Source organism: Callorhinchus milii, unplaced genomic scaffold (genome assembly GCF_018977255.1).
Source record: "Callorhinchus milii isolate IMCB2004 unplaced genomic scaffold, IMCB_Cmil_1.0 Scaffold1, whole genome shotgun sequence".
Lineage (NCBI taxonomy): Eukaryota > Metazoa > Chordata > Chondrichthyes > Chimaeriformes > Callorhinchidae > Callorhinchus > Callorhinchus milii.
The window spans coordinates 73,167,471-73,193,853 of NW_024704742.1; the positions used below are offsets into that span (position 1 = coordinate 73,167,471).

The window sequence follows — 26,383 nt, forward strand, 5'->3', positions numbered from 1 at the left end:
TTATCTAATTCTACAGCTTAGCCAATAATTCTGTGCTAAATTAACCAAAGAGGTTTCCTTCAAAGCACTTATATTCAGATATAATTGACCAATCCAGTCTCGTTTCAATTAGGCTGCTAGTCTGCATTATACCTAGCACAGCCATTCAAATTTTACAACATCATAAAAAGAGCAATCTATCTAAGGTCTGCTTTACTACAAATATATTCCTCTAAGCTTCAACACAGTTATATCATACCCTGCAGGGGATTTAAGAGAAAACTTCAAATCCAGGTAAAAATTGCTATTTCTTATCACAAGAGATGGCTTTCAGCACATCATTCATCAATTTCTTATAACTCTAGTTTACAAAACTCAACCACCCTTTCAGGTGACTCGTATCCTGTAATTAATGAAGTACCTCTTAATGGTCTGACTTTGTCGTCTTGCTGCTTTGGTATATTTGAAAGCACCATTAGGTGTCAGATTTCTCATTAAACATCTTTTGATTGTTTTTGAAGAGGCACAGCTTATCTAATGACTCATTCCTCTAACTGTGGGAGATTAGTCTACTTCCTTCCCTATGTACTGCTGCTAAGATCATAGAGCTTTGAAGACAAACCATTATTATTAGACTTCCATTTCCAGCAAACCAACTTTTTTGTCCTCCAAATCATCCAGGTCTCTACCATGCATCCTGGTAATCTGTTCCAGCTGTTGAGGGCCTGAGTTCCCTCAATTTTATGCAGTACTCCAGATGTATCCTGATCAATTTGATAAGGACCTCCAAGATTTCAGGATGGGGGTAGGAATTCAGAATACAAAACTGCAGTAAATGTAGTCGAAAACCCCAATCACCGCCTTTTCCACCTCATGTAGACTTGGTGAGAAAGTAACACTTGTAAAAGTTTCAATTCTCTCTTTGAAAAGTTCTATCCTACCTATGCATTAAACATGGCCACTACTTAAATAACTACCACCCGCATTTACATCAGACAGGATAGCGACTTGCAGCGCTCAACAGTGGCTGCACTCAACAAGCATGGGAGAGGTGTCCGTAGGCACTTGTACTTTATGCAGAATAGGTTTATACAATCATTTCTCATAGCTCATCCCTCAGGATCGAGGCAGTCCCTAAATTCTACTGTAAACCTCATGTAAACAATATTTCAGGACTTTGGATTTAATAATGTGGCCATCAAATTACTTGCCTGTTTAATTATTGCTTTACCATTTGAATGGTGAGTTGAGTCAAATAGCAACACCCCTCAACCTTCCAACTCATCACGGATCAGGACTACCTTAGAAAGGCCATAAACTTTACATAAGACAACTTATAAACTGGCCTGTGGTCATCTTCCCTTCCATTGGTAAAATAATACCAGCCTTTCACCAATTCAAGGATTTATCAATAAAGGCAAACCTTTCATTATCTATAGCAACCAACTTTAACTGATACAAGCAGAAGGAAACTATAAAAGGAGAAAGTTGTGTGGTGCACAAGTTCAGGATCCAAGACACTTTCGTGGAGTCCTGTAGCTCAGTGGTTAGAGCACTCGCTTTGCAAGTGAGAGACCTGAGTTCAATTCCAGGCAGGGCGAAACCTTGGGCAAGTTTCCTTACTCCACACAGAGCCTAATAATAATCCCTCCAAAACAATAATAAATTGGTCATTTTCAATCTACGACTGTTTGTGGGACATTGCTGTGCGCAATTGGCTGCCGCGTTTGCCCACAAATATACAGTCAATTCACTTTACAATGTGTTCTGTGAAGCGCTTTGGGACGTCCTCCCGACGTAAAAAGCGCTATATCAAATGCAAGGATTATTATTATTATTACTACTTTCCACTACATCAAAGACACCTCTGCCAAAACATTAAGTGAATACTGTGGCATAGTAACAAGGAATCATTTGGTTTGGAATGTCATAATTCTCAAATGCCACATTCTCAAATGCTTTGAAGATAATCAAATGATGTTCCCCTCACTAAAAGATCATAAAGGTATTAAACTACTCTAAGCTATAAATTCAGTTGATCTATAAGCCTTGGGCTGAATTGTGGTATTGCCCAAGTTTACATAATATATTCTAATCTCTATATCCAAAATACAACTCAGTTTTTCAACCTCTCGATAAAACTTCTGAGAATTATATAAGGTTTAGAAGTGATGGTTTGCAAATTCTACATACGAATTGTAAATTTTAATATACCAAAAGGTCTACATGCAAACAGCATACCACACTTTGAAATGGTTAATACAAATTGAATCAAATATTCATGTTCTTTTTCTATCCATTTAAAAATAAGCTACTTCTTCAGTTAAGAAAATTCAGCTCAAGTACATTTTCAGACTTCCAATAACTGAATTAACATTTAAAAGAAGCAGTGGAAAAAACAAGCTATTGTGGAATCCAGTGACAATCCCACCAACAGTAGCTTAAAGCAGCAACAGCAGTTTACATCCCACAAATAAATTTAAATACTACAAGCTCCACTCCTTCTTCCAACCAAAATATCTGTAAATTTAAATCTTCCACTGATCTGTTTCCGGAACTGCATTTTTAGTTTCCATTTGAAATCAAATGTTACTACACATAGTGATTACTTGATCCAGAACAATATATTTTAAGAACCAAAATACATCATTAAGGCATTTTAAAACTACCAGCTATAAGTTAGGCAAATAATTTCAATTTGTACCATTAAACCGTTCTGAATGGCTCCATTCTAATTTTTACAATGCTTCAGACTAGACATCGAGATAGTTATTTCAATATAATTGTTCTTTCAAAGAAATCAAGTTGTACTGTATTCATTCAGGCTGCTCAAAACTGGTTTATGCAACTTTATTAAGGAAAAACACAATGACGATGAGCTATTAGTTGATCAGTCTACCACCAACAGATTTGAATCATAATTCAGTGCCATGTAAAACAGTGCCGTGGAAAACAGATTAACTAATAGTTCTATTTTTTAAAAAAAGCATTACTTTAAGTGAAATTTACAAAATTATCTGACCTAGTTTTCTGGGAGAGGAAGGAAGATTGAGACAGTAAGTTCCACTTCTGTTTTGTGTAGAACCAACAAAAACCTTCAGTCACTCCTTTTATTAACATGCATAAAATACAGCATATATTTTAATTAATGCCGATACTATAACATTCAGCCAATCACAACCAATAACAAAGTTATGAGCATAAAGTAAATCATGGAAACTAAAATTTTATTTATCAAGGGAAAATGAAAGAAGCTGTACCAACACCACACCAATCTTTTAAGGATGGAGCTTAACTGCTGACGCATCCAATTTCATGTAAAAATCAGCACGTTGTTACAGCAATGAGGAATGCATCATAACCAAGTTATTATGAGGGTACTGGCTACTTAACACATGCTCCATTTATAAAAGGTCAGAATTTCAGATGATTGATGAAACTACATTAGAAATTCAGAAAGCTGGTCTTGTCCAAGCAGAAGTACATTGCCTTCTCATGAGAACATGTGGATTGGGAGTGGAGGGGGAAGGGGGCAAATATGTCTTACAAGGGGGCAGCCAAATAGGAAAACCAGAGAAAATCAGTAATTTAAACTTTATTCCAGCTATAATGTATTTCAAATTCCAAGGTATCACATTGCATACTTCTGAGTCCATTCCCGGGCTATTCTGTTGTACCTGCAACAGAAGATAAAAGGAGTCATTAAAATTTGGTCACTTCAATTCAACCTTTTAAATATCTGAGATGAACAAAACTCAAAATGAACACAGGAATGATAGCAAACGCAATAGCACATTCAAGTGTCACTAAATGGTACCAGAGTTGACTTTGCAATCACAATTATCCATCTTAGCTGTATTGCAATAGCAATGGTGAGATAGTGTACATAAGCATCAACTAACTGGAGTGCATCATATTTCCCTAGACAAAGCAGATGGGGAGTAGGGAAAGATCACCAGGCATAACTACACCTAAAATAAAACCTCACTGGGGACAAGTGGAAGTGAAAAACCCCAACCAGAGAGTAGGTTCAAAGCAATTTAAAATCAATTAAAGCTTAACAATCAGTCACACTCAATTACAAGATGCAAAAATGTTTTGTGAAGTCAATCATGAAACCACCTGTAGCTTTCACCACAAAATTAGAGAAAACAAATCTTTGAACTTGCCTACATTACACACAATAGAGTGGATCACCTTGTTCACAAATCTTCCCAATGTCATAAAAATTTTACAGCACAGAAGGTCCCTTGTGTCACGTTCTCATATCAATTTCAGAAAAGGGGACAGGCAATGTTTTTTAAAAAACAATATCCAGCTGTCTACACAGTCAATTTTAGTAAACACTTCATCTTCTACTTATTTAATAGAGCAGGGACAAGCAACATTACTGGAAGGTAATTGCTGTAGTGTAATCAAATTCTATTGTTCCAGATGCCATGGGTTCTAAAGATCAAAAAGTACATGAAATGGTACACAGTTCAAAAAAGTGATTTGGCTTTAAAACCCATTCTACAATACCCCATTGCAATATGAGTAAAGACACCTACATGACAGCACTGAGTCTTATAAATTAGGTGGTCAGTGTAACAACCAGTCTGTGCTGAGTTAGCATCCAGCTCTGCTATTACAATTGGCTTCACCATCTCTGCAGGGTGGTGGTGGGGGGAAAAAAGGGAGGGAATATTCTTAATTATTAAACATCCTACCGGAGGGTGCTTGTATAATGCAATGTTAAATCAGTTTAAACTACAGGGGTAGTTTAAATTGATTTAACATTATATTCCACAGATCAAGCATTCAGATCGCAAAAACAAAATGCCAAGTTAAAAACAACCATAGCAACACAACATGGAAATTGCTACAACTACTAGTACAATTGGCAATTCATGTCACTCCATTCATAAGTTACTAAGTTTGTTCAATTCAATGTTAAATTGAACTATGTAAACAAAATAGCAAATATGCAAAATAAATAATCCCCAACTATTACTTATGCTATACCATCAGTTCTAAATGTATAAGCATCACACTGGAGTTCATAGTATCCTACATCACTTTGCAGATTTTACATCTCATTGCAAACTTGAAATAAACTGACTGAAACAAAAGCTTTAGTTTTGCACAATTTCTGTGTTTCTACTCTGCATTATACAAATAATTATTGAGACCGAAAAAAAGAGGGAAACAAAATTAAAGGCAGGAGAGGACTTTTTAAAAAGAATGCATTAAGAAAAATATATTCTGTACATCAAGCCTGCCTCTTTCAGACCTACAAACTCTACTCCATCTTGATTTCACTCCACCCCAATAAGTGAGGAAAATATACTCCCCAAATCTCAAAGGTAATGAAATTTAAAACCTCCAGAATATTGTCCAATGCCCAATATTCAACCGTGGCAACATTACCCACTACCCCACCCCAACATAATTCATGTTGCTCCTGGAGTTGTCATTTTATCTTGCAACTATCTTTATATTCAACACTCTTCACAAGGAGTTAAAACTGTATCCGTTCCTTTTTTGTTGGAAGTCTTGTGACATATCTTCCTTAATTAGGAACAAGGGGGAGAAGGTAAGAAAATAAATGCAAAGCAATTTATAAACAAGTATTTTAACAACCAGTAAGGCATGCCTTACTGTCAGCAAGGGGAAAACATGGCAGAAACTAAACAGCATTGCAGAATTCATCATAAGCTCAAACATTCAACTTTATTTTGACAATTACATGCACACGTAAAAGATCTTCACAGCTAAGAAATTAAACTGCCCTTGGCAGAATGAGCATGGCACCACATATTTAGCTCCTTAGGATTCTATACTTCATTTCCTAGAGTAGCATACTTTTAGAATTTATTTCAACAACAAATTACATTTGTATGGCGCCTTTCATGTTGGGAGGATATCCCAAGGCTCTGGACAGTCAGGGATTTGGACCAGAGCAGAGGCTTGGGATCAGGAGGGCTGCAGGGCAGGAGCTGTAGGGTGGCAAAGAGGAGGGTCTTGAGAGGCTGAAGGTCCGACCGCCGATGGTGGGGCAGGCCAGGCAGAGGACGTGGAGCAGGCCAGAGCCCGCTGAATGGAGGGAGCGGACAGGTTGATATGGAGTTAGCAGGTCATAGAGGTAGGAAGGAGCAAGGCAGTGGAGGGCTTTGAAGGAGAGGATGAGGATTTTGAACTCTATCCTCTCGGATATGGGGAGCCAGTTGAGGGTGATAGGGTCACAGAGCCCAGTGCGGGATAAATTGTTCAATCGAATAGAGTTCAAAAGAATCAAGATAGCTTAGTATTCTAGTATGGTAGTAGTTAATATTTTAACATGCACAGATCGAACATTTTCACCCCAAAGCATCACTCGAAGTCCAAGAAAAAGCTTGTGAACACTTATTCTCACTCCTTCCCCGAGACATGCGCCCACTGGTTAGCTCAGACCCAATTATTCTGTACATCATGCAGCACAGGGTTTAGTACAAAGTATTGCTTTTTGTGCATTAAACCTCAAGGTGCAAGCACCTTACCCAGGGCCTAGAGCATTGCATACTTCTCTGTCCACTCCCTTGCTAGCCTGTTATACCTATTAAAGTTGATAAGTACAAAGTCAGGCCTACAGGTAAACAAATGCTTCTATAAATCAGTTTCTCCCAGTTCTGAAATGTTTTTTCAATCTAATTAGAAGAGTTCAATGGCAAGTTATGATACGGCAATCTCAAAAATCACTTACACAATTAGCTGTATTTTTATAGATAAATGGGCATTTACTCCACATAGTACTGTATACAAGTTTATTTAATTTTTTTAATCATTAGGTAAATTATTCCAAAACAAGTTAAGCAGCATATTTATTCAGCAAGTAGCTGAGTCATAAATACAATACTGTTTACATTTATTTAATACGGTTCACGTTGGTAGGATGTCTCAAAGTGCTCGACACTGCTAGTTGGGCATCCGAACTGAAGGCGAGAGGCAAAGAGGATGGGGAGGGTAAAGATGACCCAAAGCTCTATCAAACAGAATGGTCAAGATGAGCTTTGAAAAAGGGGAGAGTGAGTGAGAGATTAAGAGCGGAATTCCAGAGAGCAGGGTCAGAAATGCCTGAAATCCCAGATAGGATAGGAATATGAATCAGGCCAGTATTTGCTGAACAAAAGGAGTAGCCAAATCAGTTGAGTTGAAGGAAGGATCTGAAGGAGAGAACAAAGACCTTGGATTTGATCTGCTGGGGAGTATGGAGCAGTGAACAAACAAACAGAAGTCTTTAGCACAGAAGGCCCTTAATGTCTATTTGTTTGCCCTTTTAATAATCCCATTTACCAGCTCTTCCCCATATCCCTAAATGTTTTTACAGATGGTCCCAGGTTCAATCTATACAGTTATCCATTCAGCCAGCAATGCAAGGTAGCAGCCATTGTTCCTTACTATTATTTTTTCTACCTCTGAAATATTACCCATTCCCCCCCTCAAGTGATGTGCATCGCTGCTGAAAGCCTCATTCAGGCGCTGGTCACCAAGAATAATCTCTTTAAAATGCTCTCCTGTCTAGCTTTGCTAGCTCCAACTCATCTAAACTTGACAGCCCATGTTCTCTCCCGCACTAGGCTCAATACTATCCCCAACAAGCAACATCGAATGCCAGAACTTCAGTAGACAAGATCCTTGCCCTGACCTTCAAATCACCAGGCTCTCCTCTCTCTATGTAAGCAATCTCTTCTAGCCCTATTTTCTTGATTCCACCCTCACTCTTCTGCATCTGGTATATTGCTCATTCTTTCCCCAAAACGAAAAGACAAAACAATCTCATCTATCATTGACAGTGCTAAGTCTCCATCTCCAAGTCCTTGAACTATTTGATTAATTTCTTCTTATTCCTAAAAACAATCCCTGTATAATATAAATGTAATTTGTTGTTATATATGATCAACATTCTCTTTTCCTGACCGATTAAACCTGTCATGTACGTAAATGCAAGCACAAGTTATCGGTATACTGTAGAATACATGCTAATCTAAGTAGCCAAATACTTTGGCAAACTTATCTTGCCTTCACTTTAACCTCCATTGGGTCAGGGAGACAATCCAATTCTATGTCTCCATTGTAAAGTTTCCTATAGGGGTGCAAGATCATTGGTTAATTATCCTATAAAAACTGCAAGTCAAGCCTTGGGGCAGATTGGGCTTCATTATGTGGGAAATTGCTGAACAGATATCTGTTCTTACAGAAACACATATGAAGAACTGGCACAACCAATAGTCTCAATGTCTGCATCTGTAATCAGTCACCACTACAGCACATTAGAGCCATTCTTATTTGTGCTACTAAGGTGACTTAAGAAGTTTTGAGAAACCTGTTTTTTCAGGTGTAATTCATTCCATCCTTATACCATGCTTAATGACTTCATATTACACTTAACGTATTTCAGTGCCCAGATAGGGCTCTATCTGAGCTGCAGTGTACAAAATGGCCACCTATCGTTAAATAATCCAAGAATCTAAATGCCCATCAGTAATGATCATCCTCCAGGTGAGATTAAACTTGACCAACGTCACTGGAGCATTTATGCATACATGCATAATAATTGCAAAATTGCACCAGTTTACTAATTTCCCTGCATATGATGGGCCTAGTAAGACTGTATGCATTTTTCAATTCTTGTGCATGCACCCTTTTTTGCCAGTAGTGCAAAGGAAAGTTTCTGTTAACAACCAAGAGTGAGAGGTTAACAAGGTCTGTTAGCAGGGCCCAAAGAGGTGATGCTGGGAGGTGAGGAGATGGGTAGGGACTGGGTCAAGAGAGGAGGGGGGGGCTGGAAGGGGAGTGAGAGGTGGGGACGGGGTGTCAATAGAGGGGCTAGAGGTGCCAGAGCAGATCCCTCAACTTTGGATTTGAGTAAACATGTCAAAGATGGCAGAGAGGGAGTTGTTGAGAAGGGTAACCAAGGAGGGTATGTCATTGCAGGAGGAGGGCCAGAAGGCTAGTTCAGATGCCTCCAGGGCAGTGGATAGGGCATGGAGGGGGATTTTTCTCCAGGGGCAACAGGAGATGCACATGGGGTAGGTGGCAGGGAAGGGAGATAGAGGAGTTAAGGGAGATGAGATAGTGATCTGAGATGTCTGTCAGTGATGGTGACATCAGAGACGGTAAGGCCTCGGGTGATCACCAGGTCTAGCGGGTGGCCATGGATGTGAGTGGCGGGGTTGATGTGGAGGGAGAAGTTGTGAGAGGAGACAAGGGAAGAGAAGTCAGCAGATGTGGAGTACGAAGAGGTAAAGTGGAGGTTAAAGTCACCCAAGACAATGAGGCATTCAGAATAGACTTTTTTTGGGGTGGGCGATAGATGAGAAAAAATTTTAAGGAGACTGGAGGGAAAGTAGGGAGCGAATATTTTTTTTTAAAAAAAACTCGACTGTCCATTGCCTTGGGACATCATCCAAACGTGATAACAGCTATGTAAATGCAATTTGTTGGATAATGCAATATGCCTCCATATCCTACAATGAACTGCCCAATTTATCCTGGCTAATATTTTACAATGTTCAGATCAGATTGTCTTTACCCATACTGTTGGTTACAAGCCAATTATTAAAATAATAATCCTTGTGGCTTGTTAAAGCACTTCAAAGGATAAGCTTTTTTTTAAAAAAACAATAATAGTCAACAATGAAGAAACATTTTTATCCAAATGTGACCTAAATCCAAGATTGGTCAATTTTTTTGCCAACAGCCAATGGTTCAATGTGCGCAGCCAGAAACTCGCTTGGTTGTAACACTGGCCCTGGTGAGCACCTACTTTTGAGTGTATCCATTTCTGATACAACTTCTCCTCAGAACCTCAAATGAAAATTATCAGCTGAACTAGGCAACTAATCATTCAATTTTAAAACACTTTGGTAGCACAACAGAAATTTCATACCTCAAAAAGTTAATACTAAGAGGAAAATGTTTCAATACCAAGAGAAAAAAAATGTAATCCCTTCATTGAAACACTGTCTAGACCAGCTCACTTGCATCACTGCTCTCAAGGTTAAGTATTCACTCATTTCTAAACTAATTCAATGTCTAGATTCATGAAAAGTACTGGGAATGTATAAAAATATCTAAGCATACATTAAATTTAAGCCCATATCTAATCAATTTAAACCTATGGCTGTTGGGTTTTAAATTCCTTACTACTAAAGTTATTGCTTCATTAGGATTCATTTCTACTTGAAGACGGTGTTCATTGTCCTCTCACTGGGATCCACCTATAACTTCCTATCCAAATTTATGCCTGATCAAGCCTAAAATTCAATATTGCCTATAAAAAAAATCAAATGTCAATTCTGAACTCATCTTACATGTTCACTTTCCACAAAATGAGTTATAATGGTCAACCTACATTTTAGTAACAAAATAAAACCATAACTACATAGAGCAAAAATGTTACTGCAATAATTTTTAGGAAACAAAGTATCCATTTTGTTTCTCCTACAACTAATTATTCAGGAACTGTGGAAAGGGTTTTTCTCAGTTATCTTCAAGGCATCTGCACAAATACAGTACTTCCAAGTATTGGGAGTCCCAAATGACAGCTCAAGACTGACTTTGGAGCTTCTGTGGTCTCAGCAGGTATCGTCAAGTCAGTTTTCTCTACCACTTCCACATATTTAGTTTGCGCAGGTTTATTGAGGTGAAAACCTCCAATGGCTGGTCTTGGAAATTTTATGATTGGAAGGTGATCAAAATTTAAAAAATTGACATTGCCCTAAGATCAACATTGAACATTTCCAAAAGCTTTGCTTCTACTAAACATGCGCTCACATTCCCCCTACTCATCTGTTTAGAACCCTACAAGTATACAAGCCATAGGATATGGCAAGCATTTACATAGGGGCCTTCACGCCAGACGACGCCTCGGAGCACTTAACAGTGGCGCAGCCCGATGCAGTGGGAGGGGGAAGGTAACCAAAGGCAAGGACAAAGAGGAAGGTCTTCAAGTGCGATCTGAAAATGGGAGAAGAGGGGGCAAGGCGAATGGATTGAGGGAGAGTTCCACAGCTTCAGGGCGTAGTGGCTGAAAGCACGGCCATCGATAGTGGGGTGGAAGTTCCAAGGGACAAGGAGGAGGCCGGAGCCAGTCGAGCGGAGGCAGCGCATAGCAATGTCTACAAATAACAAGAGAAACTTTTAAACTTTACAAATAAGTCAAATCAGTTGTCAGGCAAGAATAATGATACTTCATTGGAGCACAACAGCTCTATCATGGTCCAAGGAGCGCTTGCTGTTCTCACTTTATTACAAGTCTTTCACATGTGAAAAACTGTGGATTAGGTGAAATATAACCTACACCACTCAATTTTCTCTTCCACCAGTCAGTGTTGCAGAACCAGCCCTTCACTACAGTGATCACTTTCTATTGCCCTCAAAAGGTCAGTTTCAGTTTGGGAAGATGAATTTGTTTTCTTGACAGACTGCCATTACAATGTCTTTATTCAGAGAATGTATCGTTTTCCCCAATCCACTGTCAGCAGCAAAAAAGCTAAATTGAGCAAACATTTTGTTCGCACTTCAATTGATTTCTCAAAGAAATTCCACCACTGGATAAAGCACATGAACAATTAGTGACTCTGCACAAAATTACAGAACAGATTTTGTCTGAACAGACATGTTGTTACCCAATGTATGGGACATTAATTTCTTTAGGCTGAGGCTCACTCCAGTATAACCTTCCCTAGTGTGTTTGAGTAACAGTCTGGATTGAAAAATTATCCCTTTTGGAGATCAAAATATCATTAAGTCTTTGACATAGAAATCAGGAATCCTGGGATGAACTTAGAAGAAGTTTAGGTTGCAGAAACAGATGTTGATAATGACAAACAGAGCATAATGGTAGGTCTGCTTCACTTTGACGAGTAACTAGCCGCATATTCTAATTGCCTCTTGGAATGGTCATGAGTAGGGATTTTCGGTATCCCTTCCATCTTAAACAGTAGTTTTCCTCTGAAAATCTGATCATAAAGCTGGTTCTTCACACAAGTGGATTGGTACTTTTCATGCTGATTGAGCACTTAAAAGCATGACATTCCACAGCCACTTAACTAAAGATTTCCTCTGCCTGAATACTGACATTGGATAGTTATCACATTGTCGGCGACAAAGAGTTATATATATTTAGTGAACTGGCCTCTTCATGTAAGGGAAAATGACAGGAGGTAGCCTATATACCCACCAGATGAACAAAGTGGCTGCAACCATACATGAAGGAACAAGCAATATGCATGCAATAGCTTCCCTGTGGTTATTCTTTCCAGTCAAGAAAATTCAAGTGTGGATTGTGACTAGGGCCTTATGTTTCCAAAGGACTTTGCCGGTATAATTACTTTCAAGTGTACTGACTGTGCTTGTAGGAAAACAACAGCCATTTGTTCCAGTAAATATCCCATAAATACCTACAAGGCAAATAATCAAATACTCAAGGATTGTCAAGGACACCTAGAAAAACATAACAGCAGCATGGATCTTTGGCTGCTCTGCTTGAGTGGATGTCAGACAGAACTCGTTTGACTTCTTATCCGAATGACAAATTCTCACATTGTAGCCCTGGCCCAGCACTGCACCAAGCTTCAGCCTATAAGGTGATTTTTTCATAACAAAGCAGTGGCTGGATTATGACACTAAAGGAACAATCTCTCCCATTATGCATTATAAACCTATTTTTGGTCACCCAGGAGTCTGACACATGTGGAAAACTCTCACCATGCTTAAGAGCATCCAAAGCAGAGTTGCATGCATCCCACCTATACATGGAGGTTCCAGAAATATTAGAATGTGCACTCACTCCCTGAAGAAACGCATTATGCTTACCCAATTCTAGACAGTATTAGGCACACATTTGCGAGAGCCAAGGCTTAGGGACCCCAGAGTGTACAATAGGGTGCTGCTGGAGTCCAACCAGCTAAAACAGCATAGCTTGCCATTAAAAGCTTTCCTACTGCTTGTTCAGCTAGGACCACCCTACCATTAGGGATTTGTCTTCCAGGGCAAACAGGAGATAAATGGGAAGCGTCCCTGCCCCAGTAAAATAGATTGGTCTGCCTCTCCAAGTCCTGCTGATGCCCATGCTGTCATCAGCAGTAACTTGGAATCCTGCAGACCTACCTGGCTCAGGAACTGGATTACTGAGATCGTCAGACGGTTGACTCGGATACAACATTCGGTTGCCAAACGCATTAACTTGGAGCCAGTTTAGCTCCAAGGAGACCCTGCTGGTCTTCCCTTACCCTTCTCCCCCAGGAGGATAGTCAATAAATTTGTAAGTACTTTCTTGGAAGTTATTCAGAGCTCTTTGGAAAAGACTCTCACTATTCACTTGCTGGGAAATCAGGATTGTCTTGGGATTTCAGATCTGACTACAACTGATCATAGGTTCCAAATGGGGTTAAAAATGATGCAAGTGTCACCACACACAATAACCCTGATCTGTTTGACTATTAAGAGTGATGAATATATTAGTTCATTATGGAAGTGGATTTCTTTCCTCAATGACAACAACAAATTATATTTGTATAGCATCTTCACATCATCCTCAACTAAGATTCTGTCCCTGAATTAAAATCAATTACTAGAATAGGCTGCTAAATAAACCAACTTGACAATGCAAGTTTAAAGATGCAACAGCTTCCAACTCCAAATTAAAGAAGTAGCTTCTACAATATTGGCTCCAGTTAACTGTTAAGCATCATACAAGCATCATACATGACTAAGTGGCAATATGAAAAATGCTGCAGCAAAACAAATATTCCCAACTACTCACACATACTGATTTTGCTCCAGATTGAGAAAAGACACCCAATAGCTCGACCTTGCCTGTACTACTGGAAATCTTCCAGATTCCAAACCCCTTCAGATTTAGTATTATAAGATCAATCTCATCCGGCTTGTGAGCTTCAAGAACTAGACATCCCAAAAGTTGGGCTTTAGGTGGAGCTTGTTGGCTGGGACAGTTTTCTGAAGGCTTTCCAGCATCAGATAGATGATAATACCTGCAATAAGGTTCTACATGAGCTAAGGGTATAGGATGCAAAGATGGAAGCCCATTTCCATTTCCTCTCCTTACTACTTTTCATCCAGATGGTTGAACTTCAGGAATTTTCTTCTGCTTCATAAACAAACATCACATGGTGATGAAAGCTTCTGAGACCAGTAATCACCTGTCTATCTCCTTGAATGATTTGTGAGCATGTGCCCATCCATCTTAACTTTAATTAGAGGGTCTGTTGGAGGGATGAAAAGGATTCTATCTTCCATCTTCTCCTCAACTGAAATCCATCACTACCACCTGTTCTCTCCAAAGGCCTCTGATAAAACATTTCAGCCATAGCACAACCAAGGTTTGAACAATACAAGTTAAAATATACGTTTGGCACTAAATTTGTTTAGTGCTAAACGTATATTTTAAACAAGACCTAACACAGTAGAGAAAGAAGTTTGATCAAGGGTTCTGTAACTTGGACCACAGACCGAATTTAAACACCTTATAAAGATTCTACCTAGTAAATGTTAACATATCAACACCAGAACTGAATCTGCAGAATACCAAATTTGCAGATTCCAAGAAAGGGACAACTCTTTCTTTTCCTCAGGGAAATTGCAGGTAATTAAAAATAAGCAAGAGGACCTGGGTTTGATTCCCAAGCAGGGTGAAACCTTAAGCAAGTTTCTTGATTCCACATGCCCCTGTTTACCTAACAATAAGTAGGAACCTGGTTATTAACCGATTGGCGGATCACTTTCCAGGGTAATAATCCCTCCTCCCCCATTCAACAAAAAATGCTATACGGAATTAGCTGCCATGTTCTGCCCACAGAATATTCAGTCAATTTACTGTACAATATATTCTGTGAAGCGCTTTGAGACATCACAACGTGATCATGCACTATATCAAAATACAAGGATTATTATAAGTATGGGTAGTGGAAAGCATGGTTACATAGACAGCAAGGGTTGGGGGAAAAAAAATGCTCAGTGGCCCATGTAGACTGTGCTTCTGCATCTGGTGCAAATTAGGCTCTAAAAATGTCTGATACTAAACCTAAAGTTTTTCTCAAACATGAAACACCATTGAAGGCCAGGATAAATTCTAGCAAAAGCAAAGAAAGGGCATCTGCTCGTCAAGGTATTGACGACAGTCCAGATAACAATTTACAATAAATTCCAAATTTATTGTAAACCGTTACTGGGCAAAAAACAGAATTCTGAAGTTGGTTGCAAATATTATTTTGTGGGCAATTCATACAATTAAATGGAACACAAGAAAATATTATTTGAATATAAGGATTTTGATTTACATGATTTAATTTTGTTTAGTTCTAACTAAAAACAGCCAATAAGGATTCAGATGCTAATGACTGTCAGACCTCAATAGACTATTGATGGACACTTATCTTAACACTCCTCTGTAATAAATTCATTCCTGCATTTGATGTAGCACCTGATCATGTTGTTGAAACCTCTTAAAGCACTTCACAGGGATTAAGGTGGTATTGTGTGACTATTTTGTGGGTGAAACACAGCAGGCAATTTGAGTACATCATTATGCCACAAACAGCTACGAATTGAATGACTAATTTTATTTGGATTGTCAGCCAGTGCATTGAGAGAAATACCTTTCTCTTTTTGAATAGCAGATAGCACCTCGCCTAGAGGACTGCACCTCCAACAATGCAGTGGTTCTCCCACGGTCAGCCTAGACTATGAGCTCCCTACTCACCCTCAATCTTCCAAGTCAGAGGCAAGAATGCCACCAAAATGGGTACAGGAAGAGATAAAGGAGTTAAGCAGACAAAGTAGGGTTTAAACGTATCCTGAGGGAAGAGCACATTTATCTACGATGTCAGAAGGGAGAGATACAAGTCAACTGGATAGTAATAAAGCATTAGGTTGGATTTAAAAAATTAAAACAAACAGCTGCCATCAAGGAGGGAATCAGTGAATATGCAGGATAGATGGTAAGCTGGCCAGTACTTAATACTACGGAGTCCTGTAGCTCTGTGGTTAGAGCACTCGCCTTGCAAGCAAGACACTTGGGTTCAATTCCAGGCAGGGTGAAACCTTGGGCAAGTTTCCTTACTCCACATGCCTAATAATAATCCCTCCAAAAAACAAAATAATAAATTGGTCATTTTCAATCCATGACTGTTTGTGGGACACTGCTGTGCACAATTGGCTGCTGGGTTTCACCCACAAATATACAGTCATCAATTCACTTTACAGCGTATTCTGTGAAGCGCTTTGAGACATCTAGAAGACGTAAAATGCACTATATCAAATGCAAGGATTATTATTAGTTATCCCGTTTGATTTAAAACTCAAACTGAACATGTGAACATTGTGCACTTTAAAAAAAAATCTCAAATAGAATACACCCAATTTCTGTCCCAACAGGTATAGATCAACAAACATTGCCCTGACCAACTAGATTGTTGAGGGAATGTGTTACCATTTGAAACAAAAGATTAGATAATGGATATTGAGGCAGAACAGCTAATAGTTCGTGACCCATGACATCAGAATGTTTCTCAAGATGAAGCCTACCAAAGCAAGTAACATATCAAGTAAAGATCTTAGGTAACTTTATTTCAAATCATTATTGTTTTATATGGCATTTTAAATCAAAAGTGACAAGGAAAAGATTGAACATATCAGCAGATTACATAATCTTTGTGATTTTTTAACAAAACAAGCAAATCAAGAAATGGAAATTTGAGATTCATTTTTAGAATACTCACTTTTCCCTATCTGTTTTGTAGATGCGTGCAATCTCTGGCACTAGTGGATCATCAGGGTTTGGATCACATAGGAGTGAACAAATGGACAAAAGAACTGCAAAAGAAAGGCACAATGAATATTACAGTATCATCTCAATTAGTAGTTTTCCCCATTTCTTGAATATTTATGCCAGTAGTCAAAACATTGTCTCCAGAAACAAGAATATAGAAAATATACATCTATGAAATGAGGGTAAAATCATTAGCAACTAGAACATTCCTGGAAGAGAAGCAGGAAACTATAATCTTCAGAAATAACCAACAGGTCAACACTACTGCTTAAACATACTCTGAGGGAAAGGCACATTTATCTATGTTGGCTACAGTGACTACGAACCAATCAGAACTGGACTGACACTGCCCAACCAAATGTCACTTAACTGTGCATTCAACATAAAAAAACCTTCATCCCACAAAGCTTGGCAAACCCAGATTCAAGAGTAGCCCCTTGGTCACCGATTCATCAGCTAAATAAACAACTGTTTCCCTTTGTAATCTTTGACTAAACATGTGGGGAAAAATACCCTCTTATTTTCATATTCTCTTGTACCTGGTATTAACCTAGTGAATACACTGCACCTTTGTAACTTAATATCCTTCTTGTAAAGGGGAATGCAAAACAATACACTCAATTATGGCCTACCCGATGCAACTCCCAACAATTTTGTCACTGCTGCATCTTGCTAGTCAAAGAAACACCCATCCACAGGTGTGGGTAAATCCCATTCACACTACTAATTCACCATTAATACTATATTCCTTAAAATTTGATTTAAAAAAATAAGATTATGAGTAAGATTGCTGAGTTTTGCTATGGTGACTTGGAACCAATCGAACAGGACTGACACTGCCCAAACAAATACTTTCAATACAATGTCAATACCTTTAACTTTATGACCCATGTGCCTTCCTCCGTTAGTCTACCATTCATCCCACAAAGTTTGGTAAAACTAGATTCAAGGTTCACCCACACAAAAAAATAGTCAGTTTTTCAAATTTCTGAGCAGTGCAAATTGTTGCCTTGTGACTTGCATAAAGTTTAGAGCATTCTCAAATTAAATATGAACTCCACTATACCTTTAGAAATAGTTAATGCAGGGGACCACTGTGATCTTAGAATATCAAGACAGATGCTGCCATTACTGTTAATATTTGGATGATAAATTCTTGTAGTAAATGCAACCTGCAAAAAAGAAAAAAACAAGTCAGGCTAGAAACAATGTGGAAAAAGCTAACCCATAAATAATGTGCTGCAAATACACCTACAGGCCAACACTTTTCATAACACACCTGGGTTCTGTTTCCAGTATCAGTGGACAATGAAAGGGCAGTAACTACCAGCAGGACCGGCTGGCCTCTGCACATAGTGCTCAGTAAAGCTTTTAGCATCTAGTAGTGCCCAGGAAATCTGCTAGAAATCTCATGTGTAGAGTTGCCAGCTTCCTGCACACAGGAAGGGAGATTGATGATCACCCAACAACCCAGAAGGTGATTGGTGGCCATTTTTAATATCCATTATAACATGGGTCTGATTTTATGTACCCAAAGCAGCATGTTACAACAGGGTCAGCCTGTATTAGGAAAAGTATTCTATATTCATAATAATCTTTGTATTTGACAGTGTCATTCAAGCTGTGAACAAACTGCTTCACAGGGTATACTGTAAAATGTAGTAACTGTATTGTGCAGTTCATATCAAAACATTTAGAGTGCCAGCCATTGAATGTTAAATTTCTCCATTTTTCTAACTAACGGTCCATCTCCAACCTCTCTTTTATTTCCAAAGTCGTTGCTTCCCAGCTTCACTCATTCCTCTCCTACCACTCCCTTCATGAGACCCTCCAATCTCTGGTCAAGGTGACAAACGACATCCTGTCCTCTGCCTCCTCGACCTCTCTGTTGCCTTTGATACCATGGACCACTCCATCCTCATCCACCGCCTCTACTCTCATCTCAACCTTTAAGGTTCTGACCTTGAATGGTTCAGGTCTCATGACTCACACCATCTCCAATTTGTCTCCGCCAACGGTTTCTCTTTCAGCCCCCGCACAATCTGTGTGGTGTTCCTCAGGGCTCTGTCCTTGGTCCCCTTCTCTTCAACCTCTACATGCTCCCACTTGGTGACATCATCTGCAGACAAGGGATCAACTTCCACATGTATGCGGATGACGCCCAACTCTATCTCTCTGCCTCCACCCTCGATTTCAAGATAACTGGCGTCCTGTGAGACATCAAGTTCTGGATGAAAGCCAACTTTCTACAGCTAAATGTCAGCAAGGCTGAGGCCCTCCGGATTGGCTCGTGCCAGCACCTCCGCACCTCAGGCACTGGCAACATCAGCATCCACAGATGCACACTCCACCTTACCAAGCCAGCCAGGAACCTGGGCATCTTGTTCAACCTTCAACTTTCTCCCCGATATCCATGCCAAGACCCGCTCTGCATTCCCCAACCTCCACAACATTGCCCAACTCCACCATTGCTTCACCCCTCAGACCGAAATCCTCATATGTGTGTACATCACCTCAAGGCTCGACTAAGGAAATTCCCCTCTTATCAGCCTCCCAATTCTTCCCTCCACAAGCTGCAAATCATCCAGAACTCTGCAGCTCGTGTCCTCTCCCGCATCAGGCTCCATGACCCCATCATCCCCACCTGGCTCCACATCCCTCAGAGGATAAAATTAAAAATCCTCGTCCTCACCTTCAAGGCCCGCCACGGCCTCGCCCCCTCCTACATCTCTGATCTGCTGACCCCCTATCAACTCCCTCCACTGAGCAGGCTCCGGCTGTCTCCCGTCCAATCTGCTCTACCAACGGCGCCCGTGCTTTCAGCCTCTCTGCCCCCACCCTTTGGAACTCCATCCCACAATCCCTTCACTTTGCTCCCTTGCCTCCTTCAAGACCCTCCTTTTCAACCATGCTTTCAGCTGCCCTAATACCTCTCTGCCATCCCTCACCCCAAACCTGCCCCACCCCCACAAACTTGGATCCTGATAACCGACTGTTCAGTGCCTTGGGACATCCTCCCAATGTGAAAGGTGCTTTACAAATGTAATTTTGTAACTTCCCACAGGAAGTAACCAAGATCAGACAATTCAGGCAAGGGGCAAAGAAAGAGATGAACTTTTAACCTAGACTGTGTTAGAAATCACATTGGTCATCGAATAATATTGGCCAAAAGTGAACAATTTCAGCATCTACAAATGAAACGATAGCTGACAAATGATTAGTGACGTTACTTTATGCTGCCTGAATATGAATCTTAAAATGAAAAGATCTGGGGAATTATTACTTTCAATGCAATATCAATGCCTTTAACTTTATTACCCACGTGTCTTCCTGCGTTAGTTTGCCATTTTGATTTTCCTTTCACACACAATTGAAGCCACACAATGATGGCTTACCAGTACATTCTTGTATACATCCAGAGCCACATCAGTCTATGTAGAAATTAGCATTACAGCCCAACCTGCAGGCAGATTTGCAGGTCCCTGAGCTGGGAAAAATAAAGTGTGGGCTGAATTTGTAAGGTGTATAACTGAACATATTTCATGTTAAACTACATCTGAGGGGTGCACTGAATGCATTTTTTGAGCCTTTCCTCTTACTTCACCAAACTATTCAATGCTACATGTAGTAAAATTAGGAGAAATCGCTTGTTAAAAGCAAGAGTGTCAGACTACATCTTATTAGAAAGCAGCAATGGAAGCAAACCCACTGCCTACCACTTACTCAAATGAGACTTCAGTATTCTGTCAACAAGAGTGAAATCATTGCGTAATTGGCTGCCGCGTTTCTCCCACAAAATATAGTCAATTGACTTTACAGTATATTCTGTGAAGCACTTTTGAGACATCTCAAAGACGCGAGAAGGGGCTATATCAAATGTAAGGATTATTATTATTAGGCACACTAGAAATGACCCTGTTCGCTCCCTCCACTCAGCTGCTCTGGCTTGCTTCACGCCTTGTGCGCCCCACTATTGGTAGACGGGCCTTCCACCAATCTGCACCCACCCTCTGGAACTCCATCCCAGTCCCTCCGTCTCGCCCCCTCCCTTGCCTCCTTCAAGACCTAACTCAAGACCCTCCTCTTCGACCATGCTTTCGATCTCCCTGCTTCCCCCCCTGACCCCCACCCTCCCCCACCTCGGGTCTGTAACTCTGTCTGTCCAGCACCTTGGGACGTCCCCTCGATGTGAAAGGCGCTATACAAATGTAATTTTGGTGTTATTTAATTGTACTTTCTATCATTTGCCTCAGTATTTCACTTTAAGTCAAAATGTCTCAAACGCTTTAATTCTATGCATCAGTTAATTATGCAAACTCGTCTGTCGAGCAACAATAATATTCCACAAATATCAATGAGATAGCTCATCCACAGGACATCTCTTAGAACACTGCATCACTTCAGATGAGACTTTAAAGTCCTGTCTGCCTGTCCAGGTGTTCTTTTAAGACCCAAAGTGCTCAAGGAATAGAGAAGTATCTTGGAATCAGACAAGGTTCACCCCTCTTCCAAATTCATGACAATAGATTAAATCAAATTAGATTTTGAACTCAATCTTGGCCAACAGAACAAATTTACATTTATATAGTGACTTTCACATTTGGAGGACCTCCCAGTAATTGGACAGTCAAGGAAGGGGTGGGAAGATGACCAAAGGTACAGTTAAAGAGGAAAGTCTTGAGATGGACCTTGAAGGAGATGAGGGAAGGTGCGAATGGAGGGAAATGCAGAGAATGGGGGCGGAAAAGCTGACGCCCTGACCGCCAACGGTGAGGTGAGCAGAGGGAGCAGGCAAGTTGGTAGCATTTAAAAAGTCACAGAGCAAGGCCATGAAGGGATTTAAAAGTGAGGACAAGGATCTTGATCTCAATCCTCTGGAGCTGTGCAAGGTTGGGGTCAGTAGGCTTGTGGAACCTAATGCAAGAGTGCAGTACACCGCAGCGTACTGAGGAATACTGCATTGGTGGAGGTAGTGAGGTCCTGAGACTTCAAAGTGAGGTGCCATATGTCTCTTGTGATGTTTCAGTGGATATTAAACCTGATTAACTATTTCGAAAACTAGAAGTTCCTCCTGGTCCTCAAAGTGCTAAAAACCCAAACTGGTCTTCATCTCACTGGATTTTTGGAAGCTCCTGGCAGAGATCGATTTCATGTTTGCCTTTGTAACAGAAATACTAATTTTCCCATTAGGCTAACTGACTCATGAACCTAGGTGGATAAAAACAAAAATTACTCAATGCCAGTTTTACCAATGTTAATGTTACGACTGAAATACATCAGGTTCAGCCATAAATCTTAGAATCATAGAATGTTATGGCACAGAAGGAGGCCATTCGGCCCATCGAGTCTGTGCCGGCTCTTTGACAGAGCAACTGACTTTTATTAACCCCACTCACCAGCTTTCTCCCCATAACCCTGCAAACCTGTCTTCTCCAGATACCTATCCAGTTCTCTCTTAAAAGCTGTTATCGAATCGGACTTCACTGCCCTTTCGGGCAGATCATTCCAAATTCTAACAACTCGCTGAGTGAAAAAATTTCTTCTAACCTCCCCTCTGCTTCTTTTGGTAGATATCTTAAGACTGTGACCATGAGTCACAGACACACCTACCAGCGGAAACAGCTTTTCCCTATCTAGCCTGTCGAAACCTTTCATGATCTTGAAGACCTCTATCAGGTCCCCACGTAACCTTCTCTGCTCTAATGGGAAAAGTCCTAACTTTTCCAGCCTGTCCTCATAGCTAAGCTTCCCCATTCCTGGTATCATTCTCGTGAATCTCCTCTGCACCCTTTCCAGTGCCTTAATATCCCTCCTGAAGTAAGGTGCCCAGAACTGGACGCAGTACTCCAGCTGAGGCCTAACCAGTGTTTTGTACAGATTAAGCATAGCCTCCCTACTCTTATACTCTATGCCCCTACTAATGAAGCTCAGTACACCAAATGCCCTTTTTACTGCCCTATCTACCTGCTCTGCCACCTTCAATGAATCGCTTACTTGAACGCCCAGATCTCTCTGTACATTCACCCCCCTTAAGATTGAGCTACCAAGTCTATATTGCCTCCTATCATTTTTCCTACCTAAGTGTATGACCTCGCACTTATCTACATTGAAATCCATCTGCCACATGTCAACCCATTCCACCATTCTGTGTATGTCTGCCTGCAGTCCTTCACAATCCTCTTCACTATTTACTACCCTACCTAACTTGGTATCATCTGCAAACTTGGAAATAGTGCTCCAAGTCCAGATCATTAATATATATTAGAAAGAGCAATGGTCCCAATACCGATCCCTGGGGGGCACCGCTGTACACCTCCTTCCATTGGGAGAAACACCCATCAACCACCACCCTCTGCATTCTGTCACTCAGCCAGTTCCTAATCCAAATGGCTACTGTCCCCTTAATGCCGTGGGCCTCCAGTTTTTTTATTAACCTCTTATGCGGTACTGTGTCAAAAGCCTTTTTAAAATCCATGTAAATAATGTCCACCGCATTTCCCTCATCAACCCTCGCAGTCACCTCTTCAAAAAATTCTATTAGATTTGTTAGGCAAGATTTGCCTTTAACAAATCCATGTTGGCTGTCTCTAATTACCTCGTGTTTTTATTTTGTCCCGGATTACGGTCTCCAGTAGCTTTCCTATTACCGAAGTTAGGCTGACTGGCCTGTAATTTCCAGGCTTGTCTTTCTGCCCTTTTTGTAGAGTGGGGTAACATTAGCTACTCTCCAGTCTCTTGGCACCACTCCTGTGTCCAATGACGATTGAAATATAATGGCCAAAGCCTCCGCTATTTGAACCCGTATCTCCCACAGCAACCTTGGGTGAAACCCATCTGGTCCTGGTGACTTATCAATTTTGAGCCCAGTCAATCTTTTCAGAACTTCCTCTCTGTCTATAGTAATCTGAGCTATGTCCTCTACCCTGACATCCAATACTGTGGCATTTGGGGCATCCGTTTCCGTTGTGAAGACAGATGCAAAGTACTCGTTTAGTATATCAGCCAAACCCTCTGTCTCCACAACAAGATTGCCATCATTGTCTTTGATTGGCCCCACCCTACCTTTAACTAACCTTTTTTCCTTTATGTGCTTATAAAATATTTTAGGATTCCCCTTTGTTACCCGCTAACCTCTTCTCATGCGATCTTTTAGCCTGTCTTATCGCTCTTTTAAGATCACTCCTACATTCGCTATAATGCGCTTTGCTATCCTCAGTGTCTTGAATCCGCCAATTGTCGTACGCCATCTTCTTCTTTTTCATCCTAGACAGAATATCCCTGGTTATCCAGGCTGGCCTTGGTTCTCGCACATTTCCCTTTTGTGGGAATGTATCTATTTAGACCTTGAGCTATCATATCTTTGAAGATCTCCCATTGCTCATAAGTCATTTTACCTGCCATTCTTACTTGCCAGTCCACCAACTCTAGGTCCCTTTTTAGCCAATCAAAATTAGCTCTTTTCCAGTCAAGCATTTTCACCCTTGACTGTACTTTGTTCTTGTTCATGAGTAATCTAAATCTAATATTATGGTCACTGTTACCTAGATGCTCCCCTACCGAAACCTGTTCAACCTGACCTACTTCATTCCCTAGGACGAGATCCAGCAATGCTTCCTTCCTTGTAGGACTGGAGACATACTGCTCAAGAAAATTTTCCTGTACACAGTTGATGAATCTTTCTCCTGCCTTGCCCTTAACGCTGCTATTTTGCCAATCTATATTGGGATAATTGAAATCCCCCATTACGACAACTCTGTTCGCCTTACATCTGTCCGTGATCTGGTTGCAGATCTGCTCTTCTATCTCCTTCCCGCTATCTGGTGGTCTATAGTAAACCCCTATCAGTGTAACCACTCCTTTCCTATTTCTGACCTCTAACCAGATCGATTCTGTTGTCGGGCCCTCTAGAGTCTCGTCCCTTTCTACAGCTACAATAAATCCCATCAGTTTTTTTTAAAAAAAAGAAACGAGAATGCAAACCATGGATCCTTGGGAACATTCCATCATCTAGCGTTAGGTCCTTTTCCAGATCAGGAATAGTCCTAAAAACCATTATTGGGACTTTTTCCAGACTGATCATATTGACCTCAACTTCATCATAAAACACACCTGCTTTTTGGGGAATCCAAAGAGAGGTTCACGAAGCACTCTTGCAAAGGTCAACCTAGTTATCTTGTTCAAATGACAAGATTTCCCCCTACCTCTCAGAATAGTGTACCAAGTTGTCAAAACATCCTCCAATAAAGATGCCAATTGAGTCTTCTAATGTTAGCCACTCAAATGACATCAGTGACTGGGACTAGCCACTTAACTTCAGAAATGTGCACTAAACTGGTACTGCAGTTGTCCAGGGTTACATAGCTATGGATCTGTCAAAACAACTTCCCCTTAAAGTAATTAGAGTAACTATGGTATGCATGCAACCGCTTAGTCGATGGGCAGATGTCCAAAATGTCATTACTCCATCATTTTTATGAATACAAATATATATTTTTAAAATTATACATAATATTGAACGGGGGATACTCTTCTAGAGTTTGGGAGGGATTGGGGATCGAGAAGGTAGAAAGTTAACTTTCATTTCTGAAAATTCAGCAATAAATCCAGTTTATCACAAGCAGACCACCAGAGGGGCTAGGTTCAATTCCCAGTCTGCATTGCGTTAACAGGTCACAACCATTCCAGGAGAAAGGTATTCCAGTTGACTTAAAAACCCCTTGGGAGTTGAAGCAAGGTAGAATGCTTCCGTGTGAACATTGGGTCAGTATAAGATTGGGCTTGGCTGTGCTGCCTACCTTCATTATATAGATTCCTAGCACTCATCTCTGGACTCACAAATTAAGATCTCTTGGACATTACCAGAGAGAAGCTAGCATCCATTGAGTCATATCTCAACATAAATGAACACTTTTGGAAGATATTAGAAAACTGGGGGAAGAGAGGACAAGTGAGGAGAGGGAGAAGCACTGGAAGAGCAAACAGACAAAACAGATTATTTAACAATTTACAGCAATAATAAAGTAATGCACCAAATCATGGATATTATATATATATATAATAGAAATTACTACTTACCTTGGGTGGTTTGAAAGGGTAGTCTGTTGGAAAATGAATTGTCAAGAAGAAGACACCACCCTGGTATGGACTGTCATTCTGGTAATGCAGAAACAAAAGTCAATTTTGCCAACTCCTTAGCTTTAAATATTTGTATGTCAAACTTTGAACAAATACTTACAGGTCCCATGATCGTAGCCTGCCAATGGAACACTGAAGAGAAAAAGAAAAACTGGCAATTAGCATGAAATGAAGCGACGGTGTGAAATTACTAATAACTATTGCATGTTCCACCAACCAACTGAGGAAAATTCTAGAATCTTAATGTGCTGCTCTACCTTAAATTCAGTGAAGTGTACACGACAGGAATAAAGACAAAACACTACATTAGTGCACTGGGCTGCAGGTGCTACCCAGCCTCTTCTGAAATCAACATCCAGGTTTGCAGTCACAGTACGAAGTAGAGCAAAAAACAGGCGTCGCCTTCCAGCCACAACAGTACTGACAATACACTTCAAGAACTTTACCATAATTTGATCA

General features: G+C 40.3%; 1 protein-coding gene across 2 annotated transcripts in view; it reads right to left on the reverse strand.

The window, feature by feature from the left end:
- Positions 1 to 2,815: 2,815 nt before the first annotated feature.
- Positions 2,816 to 26,383, reverse strand: part of LOC103177626 (ubiquitin-conjugating enzyme E2 D3) — a 28,919-nt gene continuing 5,351 nt past the window's right edge. Inside the window, exons 3-8 of one of the 2 annotated variants that reach the window (XM_007891872.2) lie at positions 26,025 to 26,056; positions 25,865 to 25,942; positions 17,856 to 17,961; positions 16,740 to 16,833; positions 6,498 to 6,553; positions 2,816 to 3,656 (exon numbers count right to left, since the gene is read on the reverse strand). In XM_007891872.2, coding sequence (XP_007890063.1) covers positions 6,505 to 6,553; positions 16,740 to 16,833; positions 17,856 to 17,961; positions 25,865 to 25,942; positions 26,025 to 26,056 — 359 coding nt within the window. In that variant the 3' untranslated portion in view covers positions 2,816 to 3,656; positions 6,498 to 6,504. The remainder of the gene's footprint in view (positions 3,657 to 6,497; positions 6,554 to 16,739; positions 16,834 to 17,855; positions 17,962 to 25,864; positions 25,943 to 26,024; positions 26,057 to 26,383) is intronic. The other variant, XM_007891873.2, reaches the window with a different exon arrangement.